The sequence below is a fragment of the Pogoniulus pusillus genome, chromosome 30 (genome assembly GCF_015220805.1).
Source record: "Pogoniulus pusillus isolate bPogPus1 chromosome 30, bPogPus1.pri, whole genome shotgun sequence".
NCBI classification, from domain to species: domain Eukaryota; kingdom Metazoa; phylum Chordata; class Aves; order Piciformes; family Lybiidae; genus Pogoniulus; species Pogoniulus pusillus.
The window spans coordinates 11,245,823-11,273,239 of NC_087293.1; the positions used below are offsets into that span (position 1 = coordinate 11,245,823).

A 27,417-nucleotide genomic window follows, 5' to 3' on the forward strand; every position below is an offset into this window, starting at 1 on the left:
ATCATGCTGGAGCTAATGACACCAAAGAAGATCATGCTGGAGCTGATGACACCAAAGAAGATCATACTGGAGCAGATGTTCAAGAAAAGCCTGGATGAGGCACTTAGTGCCATGGTCTAAGTGACTGGATAGGGCTGGGTGATAGATTGGACTGGATGAACTTGGAAGACTCCTCCAACCTGGTTGATTCTAAGATTCTATGATGCTGGAGAGCAGCTCAGGCTGGGAATCCCTTTCCCAGCCAAGACCCCTGTGGGGTGAACCCAGTGAGCCCTGGGCACTGACTCCAGCCATGCAAATGATGCTGAGGCCTCAGAGCAGGTCAGAGGGAAGTTGTCTCCTTCCTCCCAGATTAAATCCCAGCCCAACTCCACGTCGCAGTTGGAAGGAGAGGGGACAGAACCCACCTCAGCAGCACCTTTCAGAAGCTCTGTAAGGCAGGGAAGATGCAAGCCATAAATCTGAGCAGCAGCACCATTCCTCCCTGACAAAAGTAGCATCTTTTTTAATCAGCTTTACTATTGCCCATAAAATTTACAGTTGACAACCTGCCTGAACACCGAGGAGATAATTTAAACACAGCTCCAACCTGCCTAGCACTGAGGAAAGGGAAAGGGCAAACCTCTCTTCTTTCTTCTCTCCTTAATTCCATTTCCAACTAAAGGAGGTGATTTATCTGGGGAAGGAAAATGCAATTTTAGTTCAGCTAATTGAAAAAGAAGAGTCATTAAGGACAGTAAATGTGCTGCACAGAAATGATTTGGGTTTATTCCTGACTAATTTGGTGTGAAATGAGACCCAGCCTCAAGTTTTTAGGTCCCTACAAGCTGAAGGAAGCAGTGAGGAGGGGGACACAGAGAGGTACAAGGCTAGGGATAGGGGTCCTGTGATGTGGGACAGTGTCCTAGGGATGGGGATAGGGGTCCTGGGATGGTGGTCATTGTTCCAGAGCTTGGAACATTGGGTGATTCTGTGCTCCACAACCTCCCTGGGCAACCTGTGCCAGTGTCTCACCACCTTCACTGCAAACAGCTTCTTCCTAACATCCACTTTCAATCTCCCCTCTGCCACTTTAAACCCATTCCTCCTCCTCCTGTCATTCCAAGACCTTGTCAGTAGTCCCTCCCCAGCCTTCCTGTAGGTCCCCTTCAGATACTGGGAGGCCATTCCAATGTATCCTTGAAGCCTTCTCTTCTCCAGGCTGCAGAGCCCCAACTCTCTCAGCCTGTCCTCATAGCAGAGCTGCTGCAGCCCTTTGAGCATCTTGGTGGCCTCCTCTGGTCTGGCTCCAACAGTTCATGTCCTTCTAGTTCCAGCTTCCCTGCCATGAGCAGGGACACCTTGTACTGTTCCAGGTTGCTCAAGGCCTTGAACACCTGCAGGGAAATCTTTGGAAGCATCCTGCAGAAGAGGCTTGGAGCACCACACTGCCACCCCAACCACAGGCAATAAAGGCCCAGCCCCACATCCCTGTGCCTCTCTGCTCCCAGCTGCTTTCCTGTAATGCCAAGGCTCAGGAACACACCTTAGGATGGGAATGCTCCCTGCAAAGCCTTAGGATGTCTCCTGCTCCACATCACAACGAACCTGAGCAGGTACCAGGGGTATTTGTATGTAAACCAGGTTCTTTATTCAACAAACAGCTACACAGAAGAGCTCAGATATCAGGTTTCCCAAGCTGTCATCAGCAGGTCCTAACCCAAGGTTAAGTTCTCAGTGGGGCTGTTTTGGGAAAGCTGTTTGCAGAGAGAACAGATGGACTTGCAAAAGCCAGCCACAAAAACCAGTGAGGAGCATCCTCACACCAGCACAACCCTGGGAGACTGAGGGGCAGCCACAGAATCAAAGAGTTGCTTCATCTGGATGAGATCTCTAAGGCTGAGTCCAACCACTGGTCTCAGCTGTGGCCCAAATTGCCAGGCCTACATGGTTTTATAAACACCTCAACAGATAGGGACTCCACCACCTCCCTCTGCAGCCTGTTCCAATGCCAGTGGCATGGTGCTGCACCCTTGAGGGACGCAGGCTGCTCAGTTCTCCCCATCCCACATGTCCCCAGTCCCACCTCACTTCAAAGAAAGGTGAGTCCAGATCCTCCAGCTGCTCCTTGCCCCAGTTCTTCAGCTGCTCCAAATCCTGACCCCCAAAAAGCACCAGTGGCTGCTGGCAGGTGGAGAGGACTTGGCCATTCTTTGCTTTCCTGGGAGTGAGTGGCCATGGGTGACATGGAGAAAACAGCACATCAGTAAGGATGACAGCAGTGTCACAGTCAAGAAGCTCAAATGGTGAAGGACCTCCCAAATTAACTGTGCATGAAATCGGATCAAGAAGGTGGCTCAGCTGATTCTGCACTGCAGAGACTTGTGCGTGGTGGCAGCAGTCTCCCACCAGCAGTGGGCTTGCTGCTTGGCTGGGAAGACATAAAACCTTCCCATAGGATCAACTGATGACACCAGGGAGTAGCCATCAGTGGAGACAGTCTCCAGATGCACCTGGATCCAGGGGGGGGGACAGCAGGGCCACTCCAAGAAGCACAGCCTATGGACTTGTTTCCCAATGGCACCCAGGTGCTTTGCAAGGAGCTGCTGGGACTGGTGGCTCCAAGCACCAAACCACAGTGCAAAACGTACCATGTGAAATATGTCCACCCAAGTGGGGTTTGGCCCAGGGCACCTCAAACCAACCTTCCCCTCTTATTTTCACCCAGTTTTCCATGTCAGTGACCTTGTGTATGAGCCTAATCCCCAACCTGGCAGGTGGCCCTGGATCTCTGGGTCTGGATCACTGAGCAGACACCCAAGATTTCCTGGCTCATTGAGGTTGGGATATTCAGACCTTCAGCCTCCTCTTCTGAAGGGTGCAAAGTGCTCACAACACAGTCCAGAACGTTCCTCCAGTACCAGTATGCTTTAGGACTTTAACACGAGTAGCTACAGTCATACAGAGGTCATAGGAAGAGCATCACCAGTTAGGCCATAGCAGGTATCACACATGGTAGGTGCCCACCAGAGCTTGCCATGGAGGTGCCTTCTTCCAACCTGTCTCTGGCAACAGCAGAAAGGTTCTTGCCAGGTCAGGCAACACATAGGTTAGACAGGAACGCCCTGAAATGTCTTCTGATAGAGTTTGGTGCAACCACCTTTGCAATCACAAAGAAAGTTTAAGGGTGGTTGCGTCTTCTCCACGTGCATGTCCCACACCTGCCAGCCCCCAGGCACCAAGATCAGTCAATGAACATGTTATAGGGCAGCATTGGACCACGCTTGTCTGAATGCCAGGGGCCACCACAACGGTGGTCACCATCATAGTGGTGGGCATGAGCAACACCAGAGGACTCCTGCAGGTACCCAGGCTGAAGTCAGAGGACTGTTGTCTCCTTCTCAGTCATGGAGGACATCTTGGAGAAGCTCCTGTGCACGATGCTGGAGTGGCCTGTCTCCTCACTGAGGGCATTCACCAGTCTGGAGAGGAGAGTGACCTTAAACTTCTTAAAGTCCTGGCCCATGAAGACATAGAGGACAGGGTTCATGCAGCTGTTGGAGGCGGCGAGCGCCGTGGTGATGGGGATGCAGATCTCAAACACGGAGCGCGGGACCATGCCGGGCTCTGTTTCCAGGAGGTTGAGCAGGTGGTAGGGACTCCAGCAAAGGAAGAAGGTGACTATGATGGTGACGATGATCTTGAAGGGCTTCTTGGACTTGGCCAGGCGGTTCCGACGCAGGTTGAAGGCGATGGCGACGTAGCAGAAGGTGATGATGGTGATGGGAAGGATGTACCCAGCCAGGAACCTGGTGATGTTCACCGTCCGGTGCCTCATCAGCGCCAGGGCTTGGTAGGACCTATTCCTGGAGAGGGAGAAGTTGCTGAAGCAGATGATGGAGTTGTGGGCTTGGGCCGTGTCTCGGAAGACGAGAGAGGGGCAGCTCATGATGATGCCAATGGTCCAGATAATCAGACACACCAGGTAGGCCAGGCTGGGGCAGCGATGGTTCTGGGACCAGACGGGAAACACGACGGAGACGTAGCGATCGAAGCTGATGGTGGTGAGCAGAAGGACGCTGGTGTACATGTTGAGGATGAGGAGGAAGGAGTTCAGCTTGCACATGACCGTGCCGAAGATCCAGTGGTAGCGCATGGCCGTGTAGGCGATGTTGATGGGCAGGAAGATGTTGAAGAGGAAGTCAGCCACGGCCAGGTTGAGGAACCAGACGGCATTGACCGACTTCTTCATCTTCAGGGTGATGATGGCGATGACCAGGCCGTTCCCCAGGATGCCCAACACGCAGGACAAGCTGTAGATGACAACAGAGAGGATCCTTGCCACGTCCTTGGGGTCGTGGGATGGGTCTGTCCACACGCTGCTGCTCTCCTCGTAGGCGTAATCGGCGTAGTCGCTGTAGTTGTCAGCATCATCCAAGTAATTGGACAAGTTGGAAAGTGCCATTATCCCTGAGCAGTCTGCTCAGCCCCAGGTGCTTCAGCTGCTGCTGTTCCCTGGGCTCTTCCTGTTGAGGAAACACAAGGTGTTACCCACAGCCAGCACAGCCCACTGGAGAGATCGTGGAATGGTTTGGGTTGGAAAGGGACTCAAAGATCATCTAACTCCAATCCCCCGCCATAGGCAGAGACAGGTGGCTCAAGGCCTCATCCAGCCTGATCCTGAGCACCTGCAGGGAGGCTGTGAAGCACAGAGTCACAGAATGTGATCTTTGATCACATTCTGTGACTCTGTGCTCCACAGCCTCCCTGGAGGTGTTCTGTCATTCTGTGCCCCACAACCTCCCTGGGCAACCTGTGCCAGTGTCTCACCACCCTCACTGCAAACAACTTCTTTCTAACATCCACTTTCAATCTCCCCTCTACCAGTCTAAACCCATGTTAGTCTCCAATGCAGGTGGGCATGAGGGGCCATGGTGAGAAGGGAGGAAGCACACAGGTAGAGAGGATCCCATGGGTCAAAAGATGGTCCTGCAGCTCCTTGCCAGGTTTCCATCCCCTGACCAAGAGACAGTAGCAGCCTGAGGCACAGGATGTGATTCAGTCCCTTGTCTCCACCAGGATGTGGCTGTAGCTTCATCCTGCAAAAAATGTCTGTTACTCACCTAGTCCCAGGCTGAGAATGAGGGTGGGAGAATTGTGGAATCAAAGAATCATTTAGGTTGGAAAAGACCCTTTAAGATCAGGTCCAACCATTAACCCAGCACTTGCCAGGTCAACACCAAACCACGGCCCTCAGCACCACAGTTCCAAGGCTTTGAAACCCCTCCAGGGATGGGAAATCCACCACTACCTCCTGGGCAGTTTGGTCCTGGGCTCAGCAACCCTTTTTAGAGAAGAAATTGTTCCTCATGTCCAACCTAAACCTCTCCTGGGGCAATTTGTGGCTGTTTTCTCTTGTCCTATTACTTGTTCTTTAGGAGAAGTGAACAACCCCCACCTGGCTCCAGCCTCCTTTCAGGGAGTTACAGAGAGCAATGAGGTCTCCTCTCAGTCTCCTTTTCTCCAGGCTGACCAACCCCAGCCCCCTTAGCTGTTCTCCAGACCCTTCACTAGCTTTGAGACCTTCCAATCTCCAAAATGTCATGGCTCTTCTCCACTTTTCCCTCAAGCACCCAGAAGAGCAGACTGAAACCCTGGCATGGAGCCCACCCCATGCTCCACTGATGCCAGGCACTTGGTGAAGCTGGCATCAGAGCCTCTCACCTCTCTGGTGTGGTGGCTATGCTCCCAGCACTGCTGGATGACCGATGGGATGGGGTCCAGAGGTGGTGGTTCGATGTCCCACAGCTCAAAGGCAGCTCCCTCCACACGGGTCTAGGGCTGGAGCTGTGATCCTGAAGCCAAGATCAAACAAAGGCCATTGGTTCACCCTCGGATGTGGAGCTAAAGGAGGAAAAAGAGACCCAGCCACGCTGGGATTTAACCCTCTGCTGGTCTGGGAACACCCCTTCCCCACAGGGATCTGGTCCTGTCATGATCCCAGCAGCTTTTGGGATCTGTATAAACCCCAACCTTGGGTACAACATCTTAACAGGGGAGTTAAAGCCAAGAGCCAGCAAAAACAATCAGCAAAGCCCAAGTGAGCCACGACAGGAGAGGTGAGATCTGTACGAACCCCACCACAGGGCATCACACCCAACCTTGTCCTTGCAGGATGAACGTGGTTCTGCCCATCCAGGTTGGACCCTCCTGTTTTCAGGGCACATTTCAGCTCCAAGACTTCCCCCAACAAGCATCATCCTCCCCACCAGCCCTGCTTTAAAGCCCCTTGAGTGTTTGTGCTGTAGCTCTATTGTTTCTCCCTGGGCTTTTCCTCCTGTTCCTTCCTGCCATTGCTGCTGCTCCCAACGCTGCAGAGTCCCCACATGGGGTGTGTGAGAGGTTAAATCACAACCACATCACCTCCCCCACCCTGTGCCAAGCTCCAGGAGATGGTAAGCAGACACAATAAAGAAGGTTTGAGCTGGAAGGAGGCTCTGCCCCAGCAAAACCTTGGTCATCAAAAGGATGAGTGGAAGTTGATGATGGGTGGAAGTAACAGGATCAGCAGAACTGGCTGCTAATGGCCCTGGGTAATGAGCTGTCCTGACTGCTGCCTTCATGGGCCAGTGGTCTTCATCTCGTCACCTTGTCAAAGCAGAGAGGTGAGGGAGCCCAGAGCTCCATGTCCATTCTACCCTGCCTCATTGCATCCCATTGCATCATCTGGTGCGAGCACAGCCCTGTGAGGAGAGGCTGAGGGAGCTGGGGGTGTGCAGCCTGCAGAAGAGAAGGCTCAGGGCAGAGCTCATTGCTATCTGCAGCTACCTGAAGGGAGGCTGTAGCCAGGTGGGGTTGGGCTCTGCTGCCAGGCAACCAGCAACAGGACAAGGGGACACAGTCTCAAGTTGTGGCAGGGGAGGTCTAGGCTGGAGAGAGTGATGGGCATTGGAATGGGCTGCCCAGGGAGGTGGTGGAGTCACTGTCCCTAGAGGCATTCAAGCAAAGCCTGGCTGGGGCACTTCATGCCATGGTCTGGTTGATTGGCCAGGACTGGGTGCTAGGTTGGACTGGCTGAGCTTGGAGGGGTCTTCCAACCTGCTTGATTCTATGATCTCATCTCAGAATCACAGATTCATTTTGGTTAGAAGAGCCCTTCAAGTTCATCAAGCTCAAGCACTCTCCGGCTCTACCGAGTCTGCTGCTACACCACATCCCTCAGCAGCACATCTCTGCCTCTCTGAAACCCCTCCAGGGATGAGGATTCAACCACCTCCCTGGGCAGCCTGCTCCAGTGTTTGAGAGCTCTTTCAGTGAGGAAGTTTCCTTCCAATATCCACCCTAAACCTCCCCTGGCACACTGAGAGCAGGATGGGAACCAACAGCCCCAGGAAAAATCACCCAGCAAATTCCCACCTGCGTTCCCACATCCCTCCCAAAAATAGAGGGCCTGAGGGGGAGGCTGCATGAAATCTCCTCATTTTTCACTGAAAAAAAATCCTCAAAGCCTGGAGAAGAAAAAGAAAGAAAGGGGGAAAAAAAATCAGCCACATAAAAAAAACCCAAAGCACAATTCAACACCACTCTCCGGGCTGAAAACATCCGAAACCGGAGCCAAAACCGCTTCGCTCTCCAGTCCATTCATCTCTGTCCTCCTACCTCAACAAAAATGAGCACAGGATCTACCCAAAATAGCTTTTTATGTCACAGCTCTGTTGTTCCACAGCTGGATTTGTGGTGGTACCCGGGGAAGGCTGAGCCTGGCCCGCGGGAGCCGGGGCTGGGACTCCCGCCGGGCGGCTCGCACACCGGCAGCATCGCGGCGCGCACCGGGGGAGGATGAGGTCAGGGATGTTGTTCTTGGGAAGGCAACAGGAAACGGAGAGAACAGCAGAGAATGTTCAAACCCAGCTTTGCTGGGCGAAAGCTCTTCCCGCGGCCAACCCAGACGGGTGGAGAGACGGGATGTGACCCAGGCTATGGGGAAACTGGCTGGGAATGTGGCTGTGCCCAGGGAGGGCAGGGGATGCTCAGCGCCCTGGCGGCGGGTACCAGCTGGGCACAGGATATTGCCCGAGCTCTCAGCAGCCTGCATCAGCGGTTTGTAGAGACAGGCAGGCTGCCAGCACTGCCTCTGCCTGCAGGCGATGGTTTTACCGGAGGTACTGATACAGGTTGGGGGTGGGAAACCAGATAAAGTTCGATATAATCAAATAAAACCAGCAGGAGCAGCTTTTGATCCTGCCTGGGCTGTCAGTGTGCAGCCTGCTTTTACCCTGGTGATGCTATCAAATAGGGCTGGGACCAGCTGGGCTCACCCTCCCAGCACCGGGGAAACTGGAGGTGCCTTTCAGTTGGTCCTTGTCCCACCCCACAGCACCCATTCAGCATCCATGAGGTGCTAAGTGTGCAGTGGACACCCAGAGACAGGACACACCTCCCTGAGAAGCAGGAGGATGACCAGGGTGGGATCTACTTGCCCCTGCCTGTCCCCTTGCCTGCATTCCTGTCTGTCCTCCTGCCTGCCCCTTGCCTGTCTCCCAGTCTGCACATCCACAGCCACCCCCAGGCAGCTGTTCTGCTTTTTACCTTCTTTGAGCATTTCTCACCCCCCAGCAGAGGTTCCCAGTGTCTCAGAGCAACCCAAACCCAAATCCACTTCCTCCAACACGCGTGGGAGGAATGTGGCCAGGCTGCCTACACAGCCCCAGCACAGCCCTGCTGCCCCTGAGCTGGGGATGGCAGGCAGATGTGAGGAGGACACAGGGTCCCTCATCTGAGAAGCTTTGGGAAGGCCACAGGGTGAGGCAGCATCCTGATGTCACAGTCTCAGCACTGTGGAGTTGTAAGGGACCTCTGGAGATCACCCAGTCTGAGCCCCCTGCTCAAGCAAGGGTCACTACAGCAGGTTGCAGAACAACACATCCAGGCTGGTTGTGAAACTCTCCAGAGGAGACTCCACAGCCTCTCTGGGCAGCCTGCTCCAGGCCTCCAGCACTCTCTCACCAAACAAGGTTCTCCTACTGCTCAGATGGAACCTCCTGGGTTCCAGTTCATGCTCATTGCCCCTTGTCCTGTCACTGAGCACCACTGACAAGAGTCCAACCCCAGTCTCTTGCTCCCCGCAGGTCTTTTAGCTCTTGCTGGGCATTAAGAAGCTGCTCTCAGACTGCTCTTCTCAACAGCCCCAGGGCTCTCAGCCTTTCCTTCTCACAGAGGTGCGTCAGGCACCTCCGTACCTGTGTAGCTCCTGCTGGACTCTCTCCAGTAGCTCCCTGTCTCTCTTGAACTGGGGAACAAAGGACTGGACCCAGCACTCCAGATGTGGCCTCACTATGAGAGAATAGAGGGGGAGGAGAAGCTCCCTTGACCTGCTGACCACATTCTTCACACACCCCAGGAGACCATTTGCCTTCTTGGCCATGAGTGAACAATCTTGGCTCATGTTCTCCTGGACCTGCTGGTACCAGCTGCCTCTGAGCCCAGCCACAGCACTCACATTTTTCCATCCCAAGATGACACAGAAGGGATGTCCCCACAGGGATCCATCTTCCAGCCTTGCACCAACACCTCCCAGTCCCTCATGGTGGGGAGAAAACACAAGGAATGGGGGAGCAGCTCTGGGATCCAGCTCCAGTTGCCCCTAAATTTAATCCAGTGATTGCTATAGCAACAGCTGCTGCAGGGAGAGATGCTGTGGAGCATCCCTGTCCTTGCAAGGATGTCCTGGGACAGAGCTCCTGCCCCTGTTTTAACTTGGCCACCAACCACAGGACCATCAAGAAAACCAAGGAGTTTAGACCATGCTGCTGCAAAGCTCACAGCCCTGGTCTGCACAGAAGCTGCTCCTGGGGCATGGTCTCAGTCCTGCTACTCATCTCTGTTCCCTTTGTCCAGCTCCCAGCAAGGGAGTGAGAAGAGGAGAAGGATGCAGGATGCCACGGGAGAGGCAGCAGCATGCTGAGCAGTGCCACCAGCCTGACACTGAGCACTCCAGTTCCTGCCTGCTGCCATCAGCAGCAGGAGACCCCTAAAGCAAAGAGAGGGGACAAAACCAGTCCTTACAGGGGAAACTGAGGCACCAAGGGTGTTGGAGAAGCTTGATCCCTACCTTTATCTCCACGGCACTTGGACACATCCCTGCTTCACTTCCACAGAGCAGCCCTTGCTCCGCCGGGATCCCCGCTCCAGCGGGATCTGGCAGTCCCCAGCTGCTCCCTGCTTGAGGCTGCAGCCCCTGCCCGTGTGAACAGGGAGGAAAACCCGCAGAGCTGGAAAAGGCAGCTTGAAAAAAGGCAGCTGTGCCCAGGGTGGGACAGAATAACATCATGAGTCAGTGTTTATCTGGGCAGAGCCAGCCAGCCTGCGCGGGACAGGACATGTCAGGGTGGGATGGGTCTCCACGACCTGCCCCTGGCCACAGTGTTGGGGTCACCTCGATGAAGAGCATGCCCCAGCCCAGCCAGAACCTGCTGTTTAACCTCTAAACACAGGTCACAGCTTCTCAAGAGCTGGGCAAACCAAGCTGAACTTCCCTGTCACAGTGCTCCAAGCCACACTGTTCATAAGAGCTCAGCCCTTTGCTCCTCAGCCTTCAGGCTCTTGTGAAGTTGGAGTATTAAAGGGGAAAATCTTGGCTGTTTGTAGCTACAGAGGCAAAGATTTTCCTCACAAAGAGCAGTTTGTGTTTCTCTGCTGCTTAAAAGGACTGGAGCCTCTTCTGAGGTAATAGAAGTTCTTTTATCTCCTCTTCTCTCTACTTCATCCTTTTCTATCTATAGATTGGCATCAGGGCACTTTGCTGGCAATAAAAAGGCCACTAAAGCTCTCTTTCCCTGAGCATCCACCTCACAGAATAGGTGAGAGGTGGCACAAAAAATACTGGGATCCCAAAGGATTTTCCTCCCTTTCAGAGCTCCAGGCCCTGCCTCAGCCCAGTGAAAATGCCCCAAATTGTGGCCAAGGCTGCTTGGGGAGAGGACAAAGCCTTGGGGGAGAGGAGACACCACTGAAGAGGTGAAAAGCAACAATTTGCTTGCCACCTGCTCCCAATGATTTTGAGGGTACAAAGAGGAAGGAAACTAAGGGGGGGAGGAGGGGGGAAAGGAAAAAGGTCCCTGTCAGCAGGATGGATGTGACCAAGGACGGGGGACAGTCAGAACTGGCAGAGCTCATCCCTCCCTCTCCCCCCCAAACCCCCTCCCCTCCAGCCCTTCCTTCCAAGTGAAAAAGTCAACCCTGGATTCACAGGAGCATCCTCCCGGCTTGCAGCTGCCCGCGGCGGTTCCCAGCTGCATGCTGATCAGCAGGGCGAAGAAAAGCCCCCCTGTTCTCCTTGTGCCCACCGAGGTGGCACTGCCATGCTGTGAGGACACTCCTCATGGCAGAGCTCCTAGGGATGCTAGGAGATTTAATGGGAAATCAGGGAAAAGTAAGGGTTTTTTAGGGAGGGGTGGGAGGTGATGGTGACCTATGGGGTCCCAACGCGCGATGGATCGCGCGTTGGGACCCCATAGGTCACCATCACCTCCCATCCTCCACCATGTCAAGCCCCAAACCTCACCTTGTTAAAGCTGACAGGCTGAGTGTGGAGATGGGAAAGGGGAAAAGGTGTTGGGAGCTGGAACAGGTTCACTACAAGGCTGTGATGTGCTCTTGGGGGCCAAGAAGGTGAATAGGCTCCTGAAGAGCGTGGTCAGTAGGTCAAGGAAGGGTCTCCTGCCCCTCTGCTTTAGTGAGGATGCACCTGGAGAACTGGGTACAGTTCTGGGTTCTTCAGTTCAAAAGGGATAGGGGATTGCTGGAGAGAGTCCAGCAGAGGATCCAAAGATGCTGAGGGGCCTGGAGGAAAGCATGAGAGACCTGGGACTGATTAGCCTGAGAAGGGATCTTCTCCATGATGATCCACAGCTAAAGAGCTGGGGGCAAGAAGATGTTGCCAGAGTCTTGCCAGTGGCACCCAGTGACAGGACAAGGGCCAATGGGCAGAAACTGGAATCCAGGAGGTTCCTTCTGAACAGGAGGAGAAAATTCTTTCCCCTGTCCTTGGGGGTCCATGGCAGAAGGGGAGTGTGTCCTCCGCCTCCAGTGCGCTGGCCAGGTCCTGCCTGTTCCCAGCTGTTCTGGCAGCTGGGGCTCACATGCTGAGGTGGATCCAGCAGTGAGCTCCCAGTAACGAAGCAGCCTGTCCTGGTTTGCACTGGGACCCCAAGCAGAGGGGCAGCAGCCAAGAGCCAGCCCTAGCATCACTTCCATGCCTGTGAGGAGGTGACAGTTGTTTGTGTTGTGCATGCTGCATCCACTGACCGAGCATGGACTGACTCTGGATGGCCAAAAACCTCCACTCCAAGGCAGGGAAGCCCATCCAGAGGGACACACACCCCAAAAACACAGGCATGTAGAGTGGTCAGACTGAAATCCAGCACCCAGAGCATCATGTTCAACCAGAGCACGGTACAGAGCCTGCTCCCCAGCACCAGTATAGAACTACAGAATGGTTTGGGTTAGAAAAGACCTTAAAGATCATCCATGGGAAGGGACACCTTCCACTAGCCCAGGTTGCTCAAGGCCCTGCCCATTCTGGCCTTGAACACCTCCATGGAGGGGTCATCCACAACCTCCCTGGGCAACCTGTGCCAGTGTCTCCTCATCCTCACTGTAAAGAAATTCTTCCTCATCTCCAGTCTCAATCTCCCCTCTTCAGATGAAGGCCATTGCTCCTCATCCCTCTATACAAGCCCTTGTAAAGTGTCCCCTCCCCTATCCATGTGTCCTCTGGCTCTTGGTTTCACCCCAATATCCTCAGAGCCAGCAGCACCACAATGAGAAACCCAAGTGGGACGCCCAGCAAGGAGCGATGCCTCGGGGGAGCTTGCGGCCACCACCGCAGCCATGCAGGTGGGGACATGAACCCCACTGCACGTGGCCCAGCTCCCACTGGAGCTCAAAAAGAGGAAGTGGAGCTCGGGATGATACCCATCTTTGCACAACGTGGTGTTGCAACACCATCTCCTCAAGCTGAATCAGGAGGAAACTTGCTGATGCGCCCGGATCGGGGGCGAGCTGGAGAAAGGAGAAGAGCCATGCGAAAGCCCAGATGTCTGCAGCGGGCAGGGATGTGCCAACCCCAAGGGCTCGTGACCAGCACGCTGGCATCCTGCTCCCAGGGCCTTGAGGGACCCCCAGGATGGGGCAGCAGCCCCAGGGGGTGCCAGGTGCCAGCAGCGAGGCAGCGTGTGCCACGCTTCAGACATCAGTGGCAGGTCCCCAGTGGGACACAAACCCTTTGCACCTTGATGAGCCCGGGTGAAGGGCAGCCCCCAGGGCAGCAGCAAGTGGGATTAACTCCCTAAAGCAAGAGAAGCTCAGCAGAAACACGGTCCTGCCTGGGGTGGGTTGCAGCCGTCTGCCCCAATGTGCCATCGCTCTGCCAGCACAACCCGTCCTGTCCTCTCCCCCAGCCCACCCAGCGCCCCCTTCCTCGCACCTTCCAGCCACCTCGCCCAATACCTCACGCAGTGCCACTCTCGCCCGCTGCTCCGTGCCAAGGAGGACGAGGTTGGGATGTCAGGCTCACCCCGTGCCTAGCGAGGAAGAGGAGCCGCTCAGCCCAGCCCCGCTGCCGAAGGCTCTCCAGGACTCGCATCCCCAGGCAGCCCCCGGTGCCACGGGCTGAAGGCTGCGGATTTAAGGGCGAGGGGCGGGGGAAGGAGCGGCGGCCACAGCCAGCAGCGAGGCTTTCCTGGCAGCACGATGCTCCAGCAGCAACAGCTGGGAGAGGGTGTGACGCCGGGAGCTGGGAACCTTGGCCCGGATCCTGCTGAGATCCAGCGTGAGGAAGCAACAAGCTGCTTCCCAAGGGGCCTCTTTTCCTGTCCCGTCACACCCCCCCCTCCTCCCCAGCCACAGTCACACCGCCCTAAGGAGGGCTAACGAAGAGCAGAGGGCTCCGGAACGACGTCGGCTCCACTTAAGGAACCCAAAAGAAGGCAGGTGGCTGCCAGCCACCCCGCTGTGCTGTCCCCACCCAGGGTCACCACTTGCTGTCCTCTGCTGCTCCCCCCCCCCTCGCCAAACCCAACCGCCCCCAACTCCTTCCAAGACGTTGACTCACTTCCCTTCCTCAAATCTGGCTCCCAAACGCTGCTGCTGCTGCTGCGGCTCAGGGGCTGCCTTCCCCATGGCTTTCATTAGCACCAGGATGCAGTGGCTGGTTCCAGTCAGCACTCCGAGTCAGGGCTCCCCAGCCCACGGGGGAGTCTGTAGGAGCAGCTCCATCACCACCGGCCCCATTAATAGAGTGGTGGGCACTGGGGGGCTGTGGGAGGCACTGTGGGTTCCCCCGGGCAGGAGCGACGGGCAGGGCTGGATGCAGGGATGGGGTTCAGAAGAGGTCTGGTCCCCAGACCCCCAAACTGGGAGGAGACTGAAAAGTTTTCAGGGGCAGCCCCCAGGTTGGGAGTGCTGAGCAGAGCAGCCCCCACCCACGCAGAGCAGGAGGTTTGGATAACCCTGTGCTTGATGTGGCACCATGAAAATCCCTTCACTCCCCATGCAGCCCCCACGCTCCTCAGCCCCAGCCCTGATGTGGGATCCAGCTGGGATAAGAGCCTGGGATGGGTTTGGGTCCCCAGATTGGGTGTGAAGGCATCGACTTGGAAGCAGCAGAAGGTTTGGAGGCGATAGCCTCCTGGTGTATCCTCCTCCTGCTGGCAAGATGCAGCCTGGAGAAGGGGCAGGATTCAGCCATCCACCCGGGACAGATCCTGGAGAAGGGGCAGGATTCAGCCACCCAGGACACAGCCTGGAGAAGGGGCAGGATTCAGCCACCCAGGACACAGCCTGGAGAAGGGGCAGGATTCAGCCACCCAGGACAGAGTCTGGAGAAGGGGCAGGATTCAGCCACCCAGGACACAGCCTGGAGAAGGGGCAGGATTCAGCCACCCAAGACACAGTCTGGAGAAGGGACAGGATTCAGCCACCCAAGACACAGTCTGGAGAAGGGGCAGGATTCAGCCACCCAAGACACAGCCTGGAGAAGGGGCAGGATTCAGCCACCCGGGACAGATCCTGGAGAAGGGGCAGGATTCAGCCACCCAGGACACAGCCTGGAGAAGGGGCAGGATTCAGCCACTCAGGACACAGCCTGGAGAAGGGGCAGGATTCAGCCACCCAGGACACAGCTTGGAGAAGGGGCAGGATTCAGCCATCCACCAGCACTGGGTTTGCCCCACCTCCCTCACAGAAATGATGTTCATGTAATAAGGCTAATTAATACATTACCCTTGATTATAAAGCCAGCCCACCAAGTATGCTGCTGAGCAAGGCAGCACAGGGGGGGGGAAATAACCACAAGCTAACATTTACCTGCTTGTCTGTCCCTGGAGTCAAACGGTGCAGAGCAGCTCCTGGATGAGGCCTCAGAAGATGCTCAGCCCAGGCAGCCTGGTAGGTGCTGGGTTCCTAAGAACCACCTCATGGTGGGTGCTCAGCTATGGATACTCTTGTACGAGGCTCTGCCAAGGGCTGACCGCAGTGAGGTGAGGACAGACAAATCCAACGGCACTGAGAGGTCCTGAGCCAAGACCCAGCACAGGCTCAGCTTCTCTCCAGCAAGGCTGAGCTTTGCAGACCCCACAGCAACAGGGTGGGAGCTGAACCAGCTGCCTGGGCAGGATTAGTCCATCTCTTCACCACCCGGTCCTTTCCCAGGCACCTGCCACTTCCACAGGGCACAGCAGGACACAGGATCCTGCTCACACACTTGTTCCTGTGCTTAGCACAAGGGTGGCACTGAAAACCAGGCTGACTGAGGGGGAAATGTCACATCCTGAGGGTTTGCCCTGCGCTGTGGTTTGGGGTTTCCCTCTGAGGGGCTCAGCATTGCCTGCTCAGCAAACCGCTGTGGACAGCAATGGGCTACAGCAGGACAAACAGCCTGTTCCCAGGGACAGAGCTGCTGGGGAGTCACAGAATGCATCTATTGAAGGAAGCCACAAAGGTCATCTTCTTCAACTCCCCTGCAGCCAGCAGAGACAGGTCCAACTAGAGCAGGTTGCTCAGAGCCCCAGCAAGTTTGACCCTCAATGTCTCCAGGGACATGACCTCAACCACATCTCTGTGCAGCCTGTTCCAGTATTTCACCACTCTCCTTCTGAAGAACTTCCTCCTAATGTCCAACCTTCATCTCTCCTGCTCCAGTTTGAAACCACTGTCCCTTGTCCTGTTCCTACAGTCTCTGCACATCCTTCCTCTGGGTCCTCTTTATATATTGAAATGCAGCTCGAAGGTCTCCCTGGAGCCTCCTCTTCTCCAGGCTTTACAGCCCCAACTCCCCCAGCCTGTCCCCATAGCAGAGGTGCTCCAGCCCCCTGAGCATCTTTGTGGATGTTGAATCATAGAATGCACCAAGCTGGGAGGGACTGTGAAAGGTCACCCAGGGCAACCCCTAGAAGAAATAAAAGCTGTCAAAGATAGCAACAAACCCAGGATGGGTGCAGGATGCAACGTGGTTTATGTCACAATTTCATTCATCTCTCTTCACCTCTCCCTTGCACAGCACCCAACTGAACAGGACAGAATTGCAGGAGCATCCTTCGGGAACAGCTCAGGCATGGGGCTGGCAGCTGGGCACCAAAGGCAGTGGAGCCTTTGGCATCCATCATGTCCCTGGCAAGCACCCTGAGTGCCACCCACACCGAGCAAAGCATTTAGAGTTCTAAATTTGGTTCCAACAGGGACAGGCTTAGTTATGGTTTAAGCTTGTTAAAACCCCGCCAACAGCTCCCTGCAGGGCCAGAGTGAAAGGACTGAGCCCAGCAGGACTGACCCAGCCCAGATAGGTGTTCACCCTGCTCTCACAGGATCCCAGAAAGGTGGGGTTGGAAGGGACCTCTGGAGATCATCCAGTCCTATCCTTTGCTCATGTAGGGGCACTCACAGCAGCTTGATCACAATGTTCAGGTGGGTTTGGAAGCTCTCCAGAGAAGACTTCACAACCTCTCTCTGAGCAGCCTGCTCCAGGCCTCCAGCACCCTCACACCAAACAACTTTCTCCTCCTGTTCAGCTGCAACCTCCTGGGTTCCAGTTTGTGCCCATTGTCCCTTGTCCTGTCAGTGGTGCTCAGTGACAAGAGTCTGGCCCCATCCTCTTGCCCCCCACGGGTCTTTTAGCTCCTGCTAGGCACAGAGCAGAGCCCCTCTCAGGCTGCTCTTCTGCAGGCTCAGCAGCCCCAGGCTCTCATCTCCTGTGCGGGCGATGAGAACCCGCCTGAGTCATCCTAAAGCAGATGTCACACTTAATGTGGAAGAAATTGCACAAAGGAAGCTTCTCCCTCTCTGGAGGAGCTTTCTCCATCATTTGGCCACACTTTCCCTCACCCTGGGCAGAGCCATGGGGAAAAAAAACCCACACAGAGCAAGTTCTTCAGTACGAGGCTGGTGAGACACTGGGATGGGCTGCCCAGGGAGGCTGTGGGTAGCTCACCCCTGCAAGTGCTTAAGACCAGGCTGGGTGAGGCTTTAAGCAACCTGGACTACTGGAAGGTGCCCCTGCCCATGGCAGGGGGTTGGAACTAGATGATCTTTAAAGTCCCTTCCAGTCATTTTGATTGAAGGAGACCTCTAAGATCATCAAGTCCAGCTGTTAACTCAGCCCTGTTAGGTCACCACTAAACCACACTCTGGTCCCTTCCAGCTGTGAGGTCACAACACAGGGCTCCCAGCCGTGTTTCATGGTTGGGTTTATCCCCATGCATACCAGCTGCTCTGCCTTTCCCACGGGTGGGATGCAGGGACCTCACCCTAGCAGCTCTTGGCTCCACAACCCATTGTGGTAAGGAGCTCCATATCCCATTCCTGCCTCCCCATCTGGGTGGAAATGAAGCCTCTCTGTGCAAATAAAAAGCCCACGTACAGGATGTCAGAGAGTCCACTCACCACTCCCCTTCTGCTGCTTTCACAGAGTCACAGAATCAACCAGGTTGGAAAAGACCTCTGAGATCATCAAGTCCAACCTAACACCTTCTAATTAACTAACCCATGGCACTAAGTGCCTCATCTAGCTTCCTCTTAAACACCTCCAGGGATGGAGGCTCCACCACCTCCCCAGGCAGCACATTCCAATGCCAATCACTCCTGCTGTGAAAAACTTCTTTCTAACATCCAGCCTGAACCTGCCCTGGCAGAGGTTGGGGCTGTATCCTCTTGTTCTCTTGGGGAGGTCTAGGCTGGATGTTAGGAGGAAGTTGTTGGCAGAGAGAGTGACTGGCATTGGAATGGGCTGCCCAGGGAGGTGGTGGAGTTGCCATCCCTGGAGGTGTTGAAGCCAAGCCTGGCTGGGGCACTTAGTGCCATGGTCTGGTTGCTTGGCCAGGGCTGGGTGCTAGGTTGGGCTGGCTGAGCTTAGAGATCTCTTCCAACCTGGCTGATTCTATGATTCTGTCACTGTGTGCCTGGCAGAAGAGACCAACCTCACCTGGCTACAACCTCCCTTCAGATAGTCACAGAGAGCTGAGGAGAATCTGATGGATGATGGATTTCACTTCTGGGCTGTGGTTTCCACCTGGATGGAGTCACCTGGCTTGAGCTGCAGCAGACAGCTCCTGGAGCTTTGAAGACCCAAGCTGTCACAAGGCAAGGATTTGCAGCTGCCACAGAGAGAGAGGCAAGGAGCTCTGCTTCCCCCATACCTCCCCTGGGTTAGATCAGGCTGGCTGTGAGGAACCTTCATTGACTCTTTGGGTTAAAGCCTCTTCATCCACGTGGAGAAGCTGAGATACGAACTCTGCCTAACGTGACACAGGACTCCAGTGTGCAGATCCTTGGCATTCCCTCTCCAAGCTCCCTTTAGGATCCAATTTGTTTCCTTTCCAAGTCAAAGCCAGGGCCTGGCATCCATCAGCAGCACTAATTAATCCCTCCTGATGCATCCCAACATTTAGTTATTTGTTCAATCACTCTCAGATAATGGATCCATTTCAAGAGCAGGTTTCTATCCCTTGTGCCAGTCCTGCTGGAGGATTGAATCCACCACAGGGCTGAGCTTTGGATGCTCCAGCTGGAAGGAGCAGCTGCAGAGGGAGCTGGTGGAAAATGGCATGCAGCGTGGGGCTGAGCTTTGTACATCAGGATGCTCCAACTGTATCCAGCTAGGGGGAGAAGCTGATGAGGGCTCAGGTATCCCCACAGAACCACCAAGTGACTCTCACCACTCCAGAAATAGTCCTACCACTGGCATGGGCTCAAGAACAAAACATATTTTGCTGTTATAAATAACAGTGAGAGAGGCAGCAGAGTCCCAGGGGCATGCACCAAGGCCAGCCTGGCCAAAATGAGACCAAACATGGCATCACTTAGAATTATCAGGGCTGGCCAGGACCTCAAGGATCATCTAGCTCCAACAGCCCCCCTACCATGAGCAGGGCCACCTCACACAGAGCCCCATCCAGCCTGGCCTTTACTTCCAGGGAAGCTCAGAGGTGGCAGTTGGAGTGGTCAGGACCTGGGAGGGCTGCTGAGCCACTTCCAGTCCTGGTGCTGGCAGCCTCCATGCCCATCCCCACTGGCTGCTGGCAATGGCAAGTGAGATCAAGCCCTGGCCAAAGGTGGAGAGGACTGGCCAGCTGTCTCTGCAAAGCCTTGCTCCATGATGGCCCAGAAATGAAGTGCAAGGGCAACTGGACTTACCCCTAAAAAAGTCTTAAAGGAAGAGAGACCTTTTCCTCAGCAGGCTTTGAGAACTTGAAGCTCTTGGCTCTTAAGAAGACAAATCCAGCTGGTGCCTTAAACAGCTGGGCATTGCCTGAGGGGTTATCAGCTGTGTCACATCAGCCAGTTCTATTTCTGCCATGGGATTGCAGGAATAGCGACCTCTGGCTTTTCTATCTCATCCCTGCCCATGGGACGCCAGCTGTGGGAGAAGCACAACCTCTGGGTCTTCCTGTGATGCTGAGGAGGGGCCAGACACTTGTCAGTGGTGCTCAGTGACAGGACAAGGGCCAATGGGCATAAACTGGGAGCCAGGAGGTTCCACCTGAACAGGAAGAGAAACTTGCTTGGTGTGATGGTGCTGGAGGCCTGGAGCAGGCTGCCAGGGAGGCTGTGGAGTCTCCTTCTCTGGAGATTCCAAACCCACCTGGACATGGTGATCCTGGGCAAGCTGCTGTGAGTGCCTCTGCTGGAGCAGGGGGCTTGGACTGGATGATCTCCAGAGCTCCTTTCCAACTTCAGCCATGCTGGGATTCTGGGATAATTCACCTGCTCTCCTGCCTAGACTCTGGGGAGAAAAACGAGCCCTAGATCAGTAACAGAGAACCTGGGGTACCTCAGCACATCTGGCCAGGGACACGCTGTGTGAGCAATTAATGCCACATGGAGATGACCTGAACATCAGCTGACCTCTCATTTAGCCCTGTCCTTCAAGCAGAGGAAGAGATCCCAGCCACAGGGCTGAGCAGCTGCAGCTGAGCTGCTTTGGTCTCTAGCAGGGAGCATGAACTGGAGCAAGTCTTTTGAAGCTGCCTTCAAGGAGGAACAATAGGGATGTAATTCCTGAGGAAGGGGTAAAGCATTGCCCTGGACATCCTATTCCTGATGCTTTAAGCATGTGCTGGAGCATCTACCATCAGTCTGGCTTCCTGGGAGAGCAGGAGGAAGCTCTTCACAATAAGGGTAGTGGAACACTGGACCAGGCTGCCCAGAGAGGTGGTGGAGGCCACATCCCTGGAGAAATTCAAGATGAGACTTGATGTGGCCTTGGGTAACCTGATCTAGTTGGAGATGTCCCTGCTGACTGCAAGGCATCTGGACAAGATGACCTTTGAGGCTCTTTTCCAACCCATTCACAGAATCAAGCAGGTTGGAAGAGACCTCCAAGCTCATCCAGCCCAACCTAGCACCCAGCCCTGGCCAAGCAACCAGACCATGGCACTAAGTGCCCCAGCCAGGCTTGGCTTCAACACCTCCAGGGACGGAGACTCCACCACCTCCCTGGGCAGCCCATTCCAATGCCAATCACTCTCTTTACCAACAACTTCCTCCTAACATCCAGCCTAGACCTTCCCTGCCACAACTTGAGACTGTGTCCCCTTGTTGTGTTGCTGGTTGCCTGGGAGAAGAGACCAACCCCACCTGACTACAGCCTCCCTTCAGGGAGTTGTAGGCAGCAACGAGGTCACCTCTGAGCCTCCTCTTCTGCAGGCTGCACACCCCCAGCTCCCTCAGCCTCTCCTCATAGGGTTTGTGTTCCAGGCCCTCCACCAGCCTTGCTGCCCTTCTCTGGATACCTTCCAGCACCTCAACATCTCTCTGGAACTGAGGGGCCCAGAACTGGACACAGCACAGTTTGCCATCCTATGATTCTCTGATTCTTCCCATCCCATCCAGTGAGCAGTTGGCATGGAGCTTCTGCTAAAGAATTTGCCAACCACATTAGAAAGAAAAGGAACTGGAGGGATTTAGGAGAAGAGGACCAAGTGGTTGGATGCAAATCAGATCCAGTTAATGGATGGGTCAATTAAGCATTGGCAGAGTCTAGTACCAGAAGGAAGGGCAGGCTGGCAAGAAGAGAGGTGATGGGATCAGGAGATGGATGGTGGTCCCCAAGGCCTGGTGATGCAGGAGAGCACAGCATAGCACAGGTGCTGCCATCTCACCCATCTCCCTTTGCTGCTTCTGGAAATGTTCCCCAAGAAAGGGTTTAAATGAGTCATTTGTCAATGAAATGTGCAATTTTACCAGGCAAATTAAAAACTGTCCTCTTGTTTAATTAATAGGGCAGCTTTATAGTCAACAAATTAGGGAGACTCTTGATGAGCTAATTTGTTAATTAATGGAAGCCTGGAGGCTCTTGTTTCATTAGATGTTGGCAAATCCTTTAATCTGAAGCCTTGCACCCAGGCTTGGGCACCAGAAGAGCAATGGCAGTGATGCTCATGGGGAAGAGCTCCCAGCACAGCCCTGGCTGCCCCAGCTTGCATCTCCAATCTGATCCTCCCCTGGCCCAGTTCCTCTCCTTCTGTTACCTGACACTTGAGAGAAGAGACAAACCCCACCTGGATCCAACCTCCTTTCAGGGAGCTGTGGAGAGCAATGAGGTCTCCTCTCAGCCTCCTTTTCTCCAGGCTGAACACTCCCAAGTTCCCTGAGCTGCTCCTCTCCAGCCCTGTTCTCCAGAGCCCTCACCAGTTTTGATGCCCTTCTCCAGACCTGCTCCAGCCCCTCAGTGTCCTTCTTGGATGGAAAGGCCCAAAGCTGAACCTGAGATCCAAGGGATTCTTGGCCACCTGAGCACACTACAGGCTCACATACAGCTACTGTCAGGTCTTTCCTTGCTGGGCAGTGTCCAGCTGCACTGCCTCGAGCCTGCAGCATTCGTGGGGCAGTTGTGACCCAGGTGCAGAACCCTGCACTTGGCCTTGTTGAACCTCATACAACTGAGGTGGTGAGAGGCCTGGAGCACAGCCCTGTGAGGAGAGGCTGAGGGAGTTGGGGGTGTGCAGCCTGCAGCAGAGGAGGCTCAGGGCAGAGCTCATTGCTGTCTACAACTACCTGAAGGGAGGCTGTAGCCAGGTGGGGTTGGGCTCTGCTGCCAGGCAAGCAGCAACAGAAGAAGGGGACACAGCCTCAATCTGTGCCAGGGGAGGTCTAGGCTGGATGTTAGGAGGAGTTGTTGTCAGAGAGAGTGATTGGCATTGGAATGGGCTGCCCAGGGAGGTGGTGGAGTGGCTGTGGCTGGAGGTGTTGAAGGCAATCCTGGCTGGGGCACTTAGTGCCATGGTCTGGTTGCTTGGCCAGGGCTGGGTGCTAGGTTGGGCTGAACGAGCTTGCAGCTCTCTTCCAACCTGCTTGATTCTACAATTCTATGACCTCAACCTACTGGCCCAGCCTGGCCAGATCCTGCTTCACATTAAACCCCCAGCAGCATGACCTCCAGAGCTGGCATTCTGGACCCTGTGCCCCCTACCCAGAGCAGCCCAGAGCCTGAAGGAGCAGCTCCCTCGTTTATTTTTAGGTATGGGTGCCTGCTGCCCAAGCCACCACCTTCTCAAGGAGCTGTGGGAAGCCAGCTGCCTGCCAATGGAGAGGCACCCAAAGACCCTCTTATCTTGGCTTGTCATGGACTGGCAGTTCCTGGGACGGGTTTGCTTTCAGGCTTTAAAAAGCAACAGCAGCTTCACTCCACACCGCCAGGCCTGCCAAGTTTCCAGCTTTCACTGCAGCTTCTTACATCACAGCAGGTCCATGACAGCACCTCAGGAGAGGGCACAGCTGGCTGGGGTGGAGAAAACAGCCCTGAAAAAGCAACTCTCATGGAATGGCAAAAGGCTGCTGCAGTTTCCATAAACACTTGGCCAAAAATAAGCGTCGGTGCCTGAGTCCACCCTGCTTGGCTGCCTCCTGGACAAGAGCACTGATGGCTTTGATGTTGGAACTCCATCACTTGGGTCCTGTGTGCTGGCCTGGCTGGCTGCTGTAGGCAGCAAGGACCAGCAAGCTGAAGCTCATGCTGGGTAAAAGCAAGTCTCTGTCTGGAGCTTCAGGCATGAATCACTGCTTAACTGATTTTGGAAGGGACCTTGGAGGTCTCCAGGCCCACACCCTGGCTCAGAACAGTCTCTCAGTATATCAGGCAGCTCAGGATCTTCTCCAGGTGAGCTCTGAGCCTCTCCAAGGGTGGAGATGTCACCACCTCTCTGGCTCTGATCTCAGAAGTCACAACCCCAACACTCCACCCAGCTCTCTCATCACTGCTGTGGCCTCCTCTCTCCCCACTCCAACTGGGTCCTGTCTCTGCTGTGCTGAGTCCTCCAGAGCTGGCCCCAGCACTGCAGCTGGGGAGCCAGCAGAGCAGAGAGGAGCAGAGGGGCAGAAACCTTTCCCTCCATGTCCATCAGTTCAGGACACAGCTGACTTGCTACCATCTGTTTCTTTGCTTTCATCCTGTACCTCCAAGAGGAGCCTGGCTCCATCTTCTCTACCACCCAACTTGTGGGGGACCACAGCATCTTCCTGAGGGAGTTCTACCACAGTACATGATCATAGAATGGTTTAGGTTGAAGTGACCTCAAAGATCATCCAGTTCCAATCCCTGCCACAGGCAGAGACATCTCCCACTAGAACAGGTCACTTAAGGCATCATCCAACCTGGCCTTGAGCACCTCCAGGGAGGTTGTGGAGCACAGAATCACTCCATGTGATTGAATGGGCTGCCCAGGGAGGTGGTGGAGTCACCGTCCCTGGAGGTGTTGAAGCAAAGCCTGGCTGAGGCACTTGGTGCCATGGGCTGGTTGATTGGCCAGGGCTGAGTGCTAGGTTGGACTGGATGAGCTTGGAGGTCTCTTCCAACCGGGGTGATTCTGTGATTCTTCTCTAGAGGTGTTCAAGGCCCTGCTCTAGTGGGAGGTGTCCCTGCCCATGGCAGTGGGTTGGAACTAGAAGTTTTCTAAGACCCCTTCCAACCCAACCCATTCCAGGATCCTATGGTCCAGAGTGCCTACCATAGTTGTGATCCTCTACTGTCTCCATTTACTGATGCACCCTGGGGTCCATCCCCAAGCAGGTGCCTTTAATACCCACCATAAAATGAGTCTTGCCAAAGGCCTTGATCTAATGTGGCATTTACTGGGATCCAGTCTAATGCTTATCAGGAAGGCAGCTCCTCATTTGCTGTCATGAGCCCATAAACCACACAGGGATTTCAATCCAAGGGGTTTTCACAGACTCACAGAACCATGCAGGTTGGCAAAGCCCCTCAGGGTCACCAAGTCCAACCTGGAACCCTACTCAACAAGATTCACCTTAAACCATAGCCCCAAGCACCACATGCAAACCACCCTTAAACACATCCAGGATTGGTGACTCCACCACCTCCCTGGGCAGCTCATTCCTCCTCACATCACAGTGACCCTCACTTTAGGTTTAGAAAGCAAAGCAGACTCCAGGAAACATGAAGAGCTGCTTCCAGGCTATTTTAATCTCAAAAACAAGAAATACCACAACTCCTCCAACAACTCCAGCAGCCAAGAGCAGCCCAAGCCTAGGGCTTGCTTGGGAAAAGTAAAACTGAGATGGGAAAGGAACAGGAGGGCTGAAGGTGGGAGATCAGCCCAGTCTGAGGCCACTCTCAATCCCTGCACGTCTTCCACCACAGGCAGTCCCCTGGGTGCTGCCAGCTCTGGCCCTTCAGAAGGTGGAGAGGAACACTGACAGTCATTTCAATCAGCTGCTGCACTGCAAATTGCATCTCTGCAGCCTTTAAGAGAAATGGCTCAGGCTCCAAGCTCCAGGCACTGCCCCAAGTCCTGCCTGGACATTTCAAGCAGCTCACCACAGCATGCTCAGGATGCTCTGCGTGGGTGGGCAGCACCCAAGGGATCCCATCTCTGCTTCCCAGGACTATCAGGCCTGGGCATCTCACCTCCCTTATTCCTCCTGGAGAGTGGCCATCAAACACTTCCACTAGAGCTGATGCACCTTCTGGGGGACTTCCCTCTGCCCATGCCCCTTGCACCCAGTGAACACCTCCCTGCTGACATGGAAGGTGCATTTCCCCACCTTGGCCAAGGATCCCAACACATTTTATACTCCAGTTGCTTGGTCCTTCACAGACACTTCAATACCAACATCCTGACATGTCTCACTCTCTTCCCTGGCAAGAAGCAGCATCAAGAGAGATCAGCAACCTGCTCTAGTTGCAGATGGCCCTGCTGATTGCAGGGGGGTTGGACTAGATGACCTTTAAAGGTCCCTTCCCACCCAAAGCAGTCTGTGATTCTGTGAGCTGTGTTGTTCCTCTTAAGCAGAAGGTTGTGCTGGAACTGAGAGAGGGGGAAGCAGATGCTCTCCCCCACGGTTTGCACAAGGCACTCTGCCTTCCACTCACTGCCTAGCACAGGAACTTGGCCTAAAGGAGACAAAAACTTGCAGTAATATTTACAGGCTAATTGGGCAGAGGTCTGACTTCATGCAACCACAGAATCCCAGAGTGGTGGGAGTCAAAAGGGAGCTCTGGAGCTCACCCAGTCCACCCTGCCCTGCTCAAGCAGGGGCAGCTTGTCCAGGATCACAAAGTCCAGATGGGTTCCAGTTTGTGTCTGTTGTCCCTTGTGCTGTCATTGGGCACTGCTGACAAGAGCCTGGCCCCATCCTCTTGCTCCCCACAGGGTCTTTAGTTCTCACTGAGGATTGCTCATATCCCCTCTCAGGCTGCTCTTCTCTGGGCTCACAGCCCCAGGACTCTCAGCCTTTCCTCCTCACAGGGATGCTCCAGGCCCCTCAGTATCCTTGAAGCCTCCACTGGACCCTCTCCAGTAGTCTGTCTCTCTGGAACTGGGGAACCCAGAGCTGGACCAAAAACTCCTCAGCAAGGCAGAGTAGGGCATGAGGAGAACCTCCCTCAATTTGATGCTAGACTTGACCACTGCTGGAATAACCTCCCCCAGTCTCTTGGTTTCTTAACTGCTAAACAAAAACATTTCAAAGCAAAAAAAAAAAAAAAAAAAAAACCAACCAAAAAGCCACCAAAACCTCAACCTCAAACTCCAATCCAGATGGTCAGGAGGAAAACTCCAATCATTTGCCAAAAAGCTGGGATTTTGCTTCCTCAGTCCTGAATCTGGAGCTCTGAAAGGTCAGACCTCCCATGGAGACAACTGCAGTGCTCTCTACTCTTCTCATTGCTGGATTCACAAGGTTTGCAATTCCAGCTCCTTACCCAAGCCCAGGACTGCTGTGCTCTTGTCAAATCTGCTCCTCTCTTCTGATTCCTGACTCCCCTCAAGAAGAAACCACAAACCCAGGGCGCAGCAGCAGGCCAGGGCTATGGGCAGATGCTCCACATGAGCTGAGCTCTGCCCCATCTTCCTGGCTGTATGATCAGAATCTGTCCTCTCACCAGCACAGACTTCACCTGCCCCAACTGAGGTGGTGAAGGAGAAGGAGAGAGATCCTAAGCAACAGAGTGCCCAGGGCAGTGGTGGAGTCACCATCCCTGGAGGTGTTTAAAAGATGTTAAGGGGCAGTGGGTGGAAGTTGTGGCAAAGGAGGTTCCATGTGAACCTGAGGAGGAATTTTTACCCTGTGAGGGTGACAGAGCACTGGCACAGGCTGCCCAGGGGGGTTGTGGAGTCTTCCTATCTGGAGACACTCAAGACCCATCTGGATGCATTCCAGTGTGATCTGCTCTAGGTGATCCTGCTCTGGCAGGGGGCTGGACCAGATGAGCTTTCAAGATCTCTTCCAGCCCCTGACATTCTATGATTCAATGATTCTATGTCTGGATGAGGAGCTTAGGGACATGGCCTAACAGTTGTGTAGAGGGAGGTGTTAGCTTATGGCCAGACTTGATGCTCTTGAAGTCTTTTCCAAGCAGTGGTTCCATGAACTTGTGTTTGCATTCCCCGAGCATAGATGGGGTTTAAGAGCAACTTCTCAGCCACC

The 27,417-nt window shown here is 54.5% G+C and overlaps 1 protein-coding gene across 3 annotated transcripts; it reads right to left on the bottom strand.

Annotated features, from left to right (window-relative positions):
- Window positions 1-1,607: 1,607 nt before the first annotated feature.
- Window positions 1,608-13,633, bottom strand: CMKLR1 (chemerin chemokine-like receptor 1). Of its 3 annotated transcripts, none has more exons than XM_064168451.1 (3): window positions 13,489-13,633; window positions 5,704-5,834; window positions 1,608-4,505 (listed from the first exon to the last, which is right to left on the bottom strand). In XM_064168451.1, the coding sequence occupies exon 3, from the start codon at window positions 4,442-4,444 to the stop codon at window positions 3,359-3,361; it is 1,086 nt and encodes a 361-aa protein (XP_064024521.1). In that variant the 5' UTR covers window positions 4,445-4,505; window positions 5,704-5,834; window positions 13,489-13,633; the 3' UTR covers window positions 1,608-3,358. The 3 variants fall into 3 exon arrangements, with proteins under 3 accessions (XP_064024521.1, XP_064024519.1, XP_064024520.1); XM_064168449.1 differs by having other exon boundaries at window positions 5,704-5,883; XM_064168450.1 differs by having other exon boundaries at window positions 13,466-13,633.
- Between the last annotated feature and the right edge of the window lie 13,784 nt (window positions 13,634-27,417).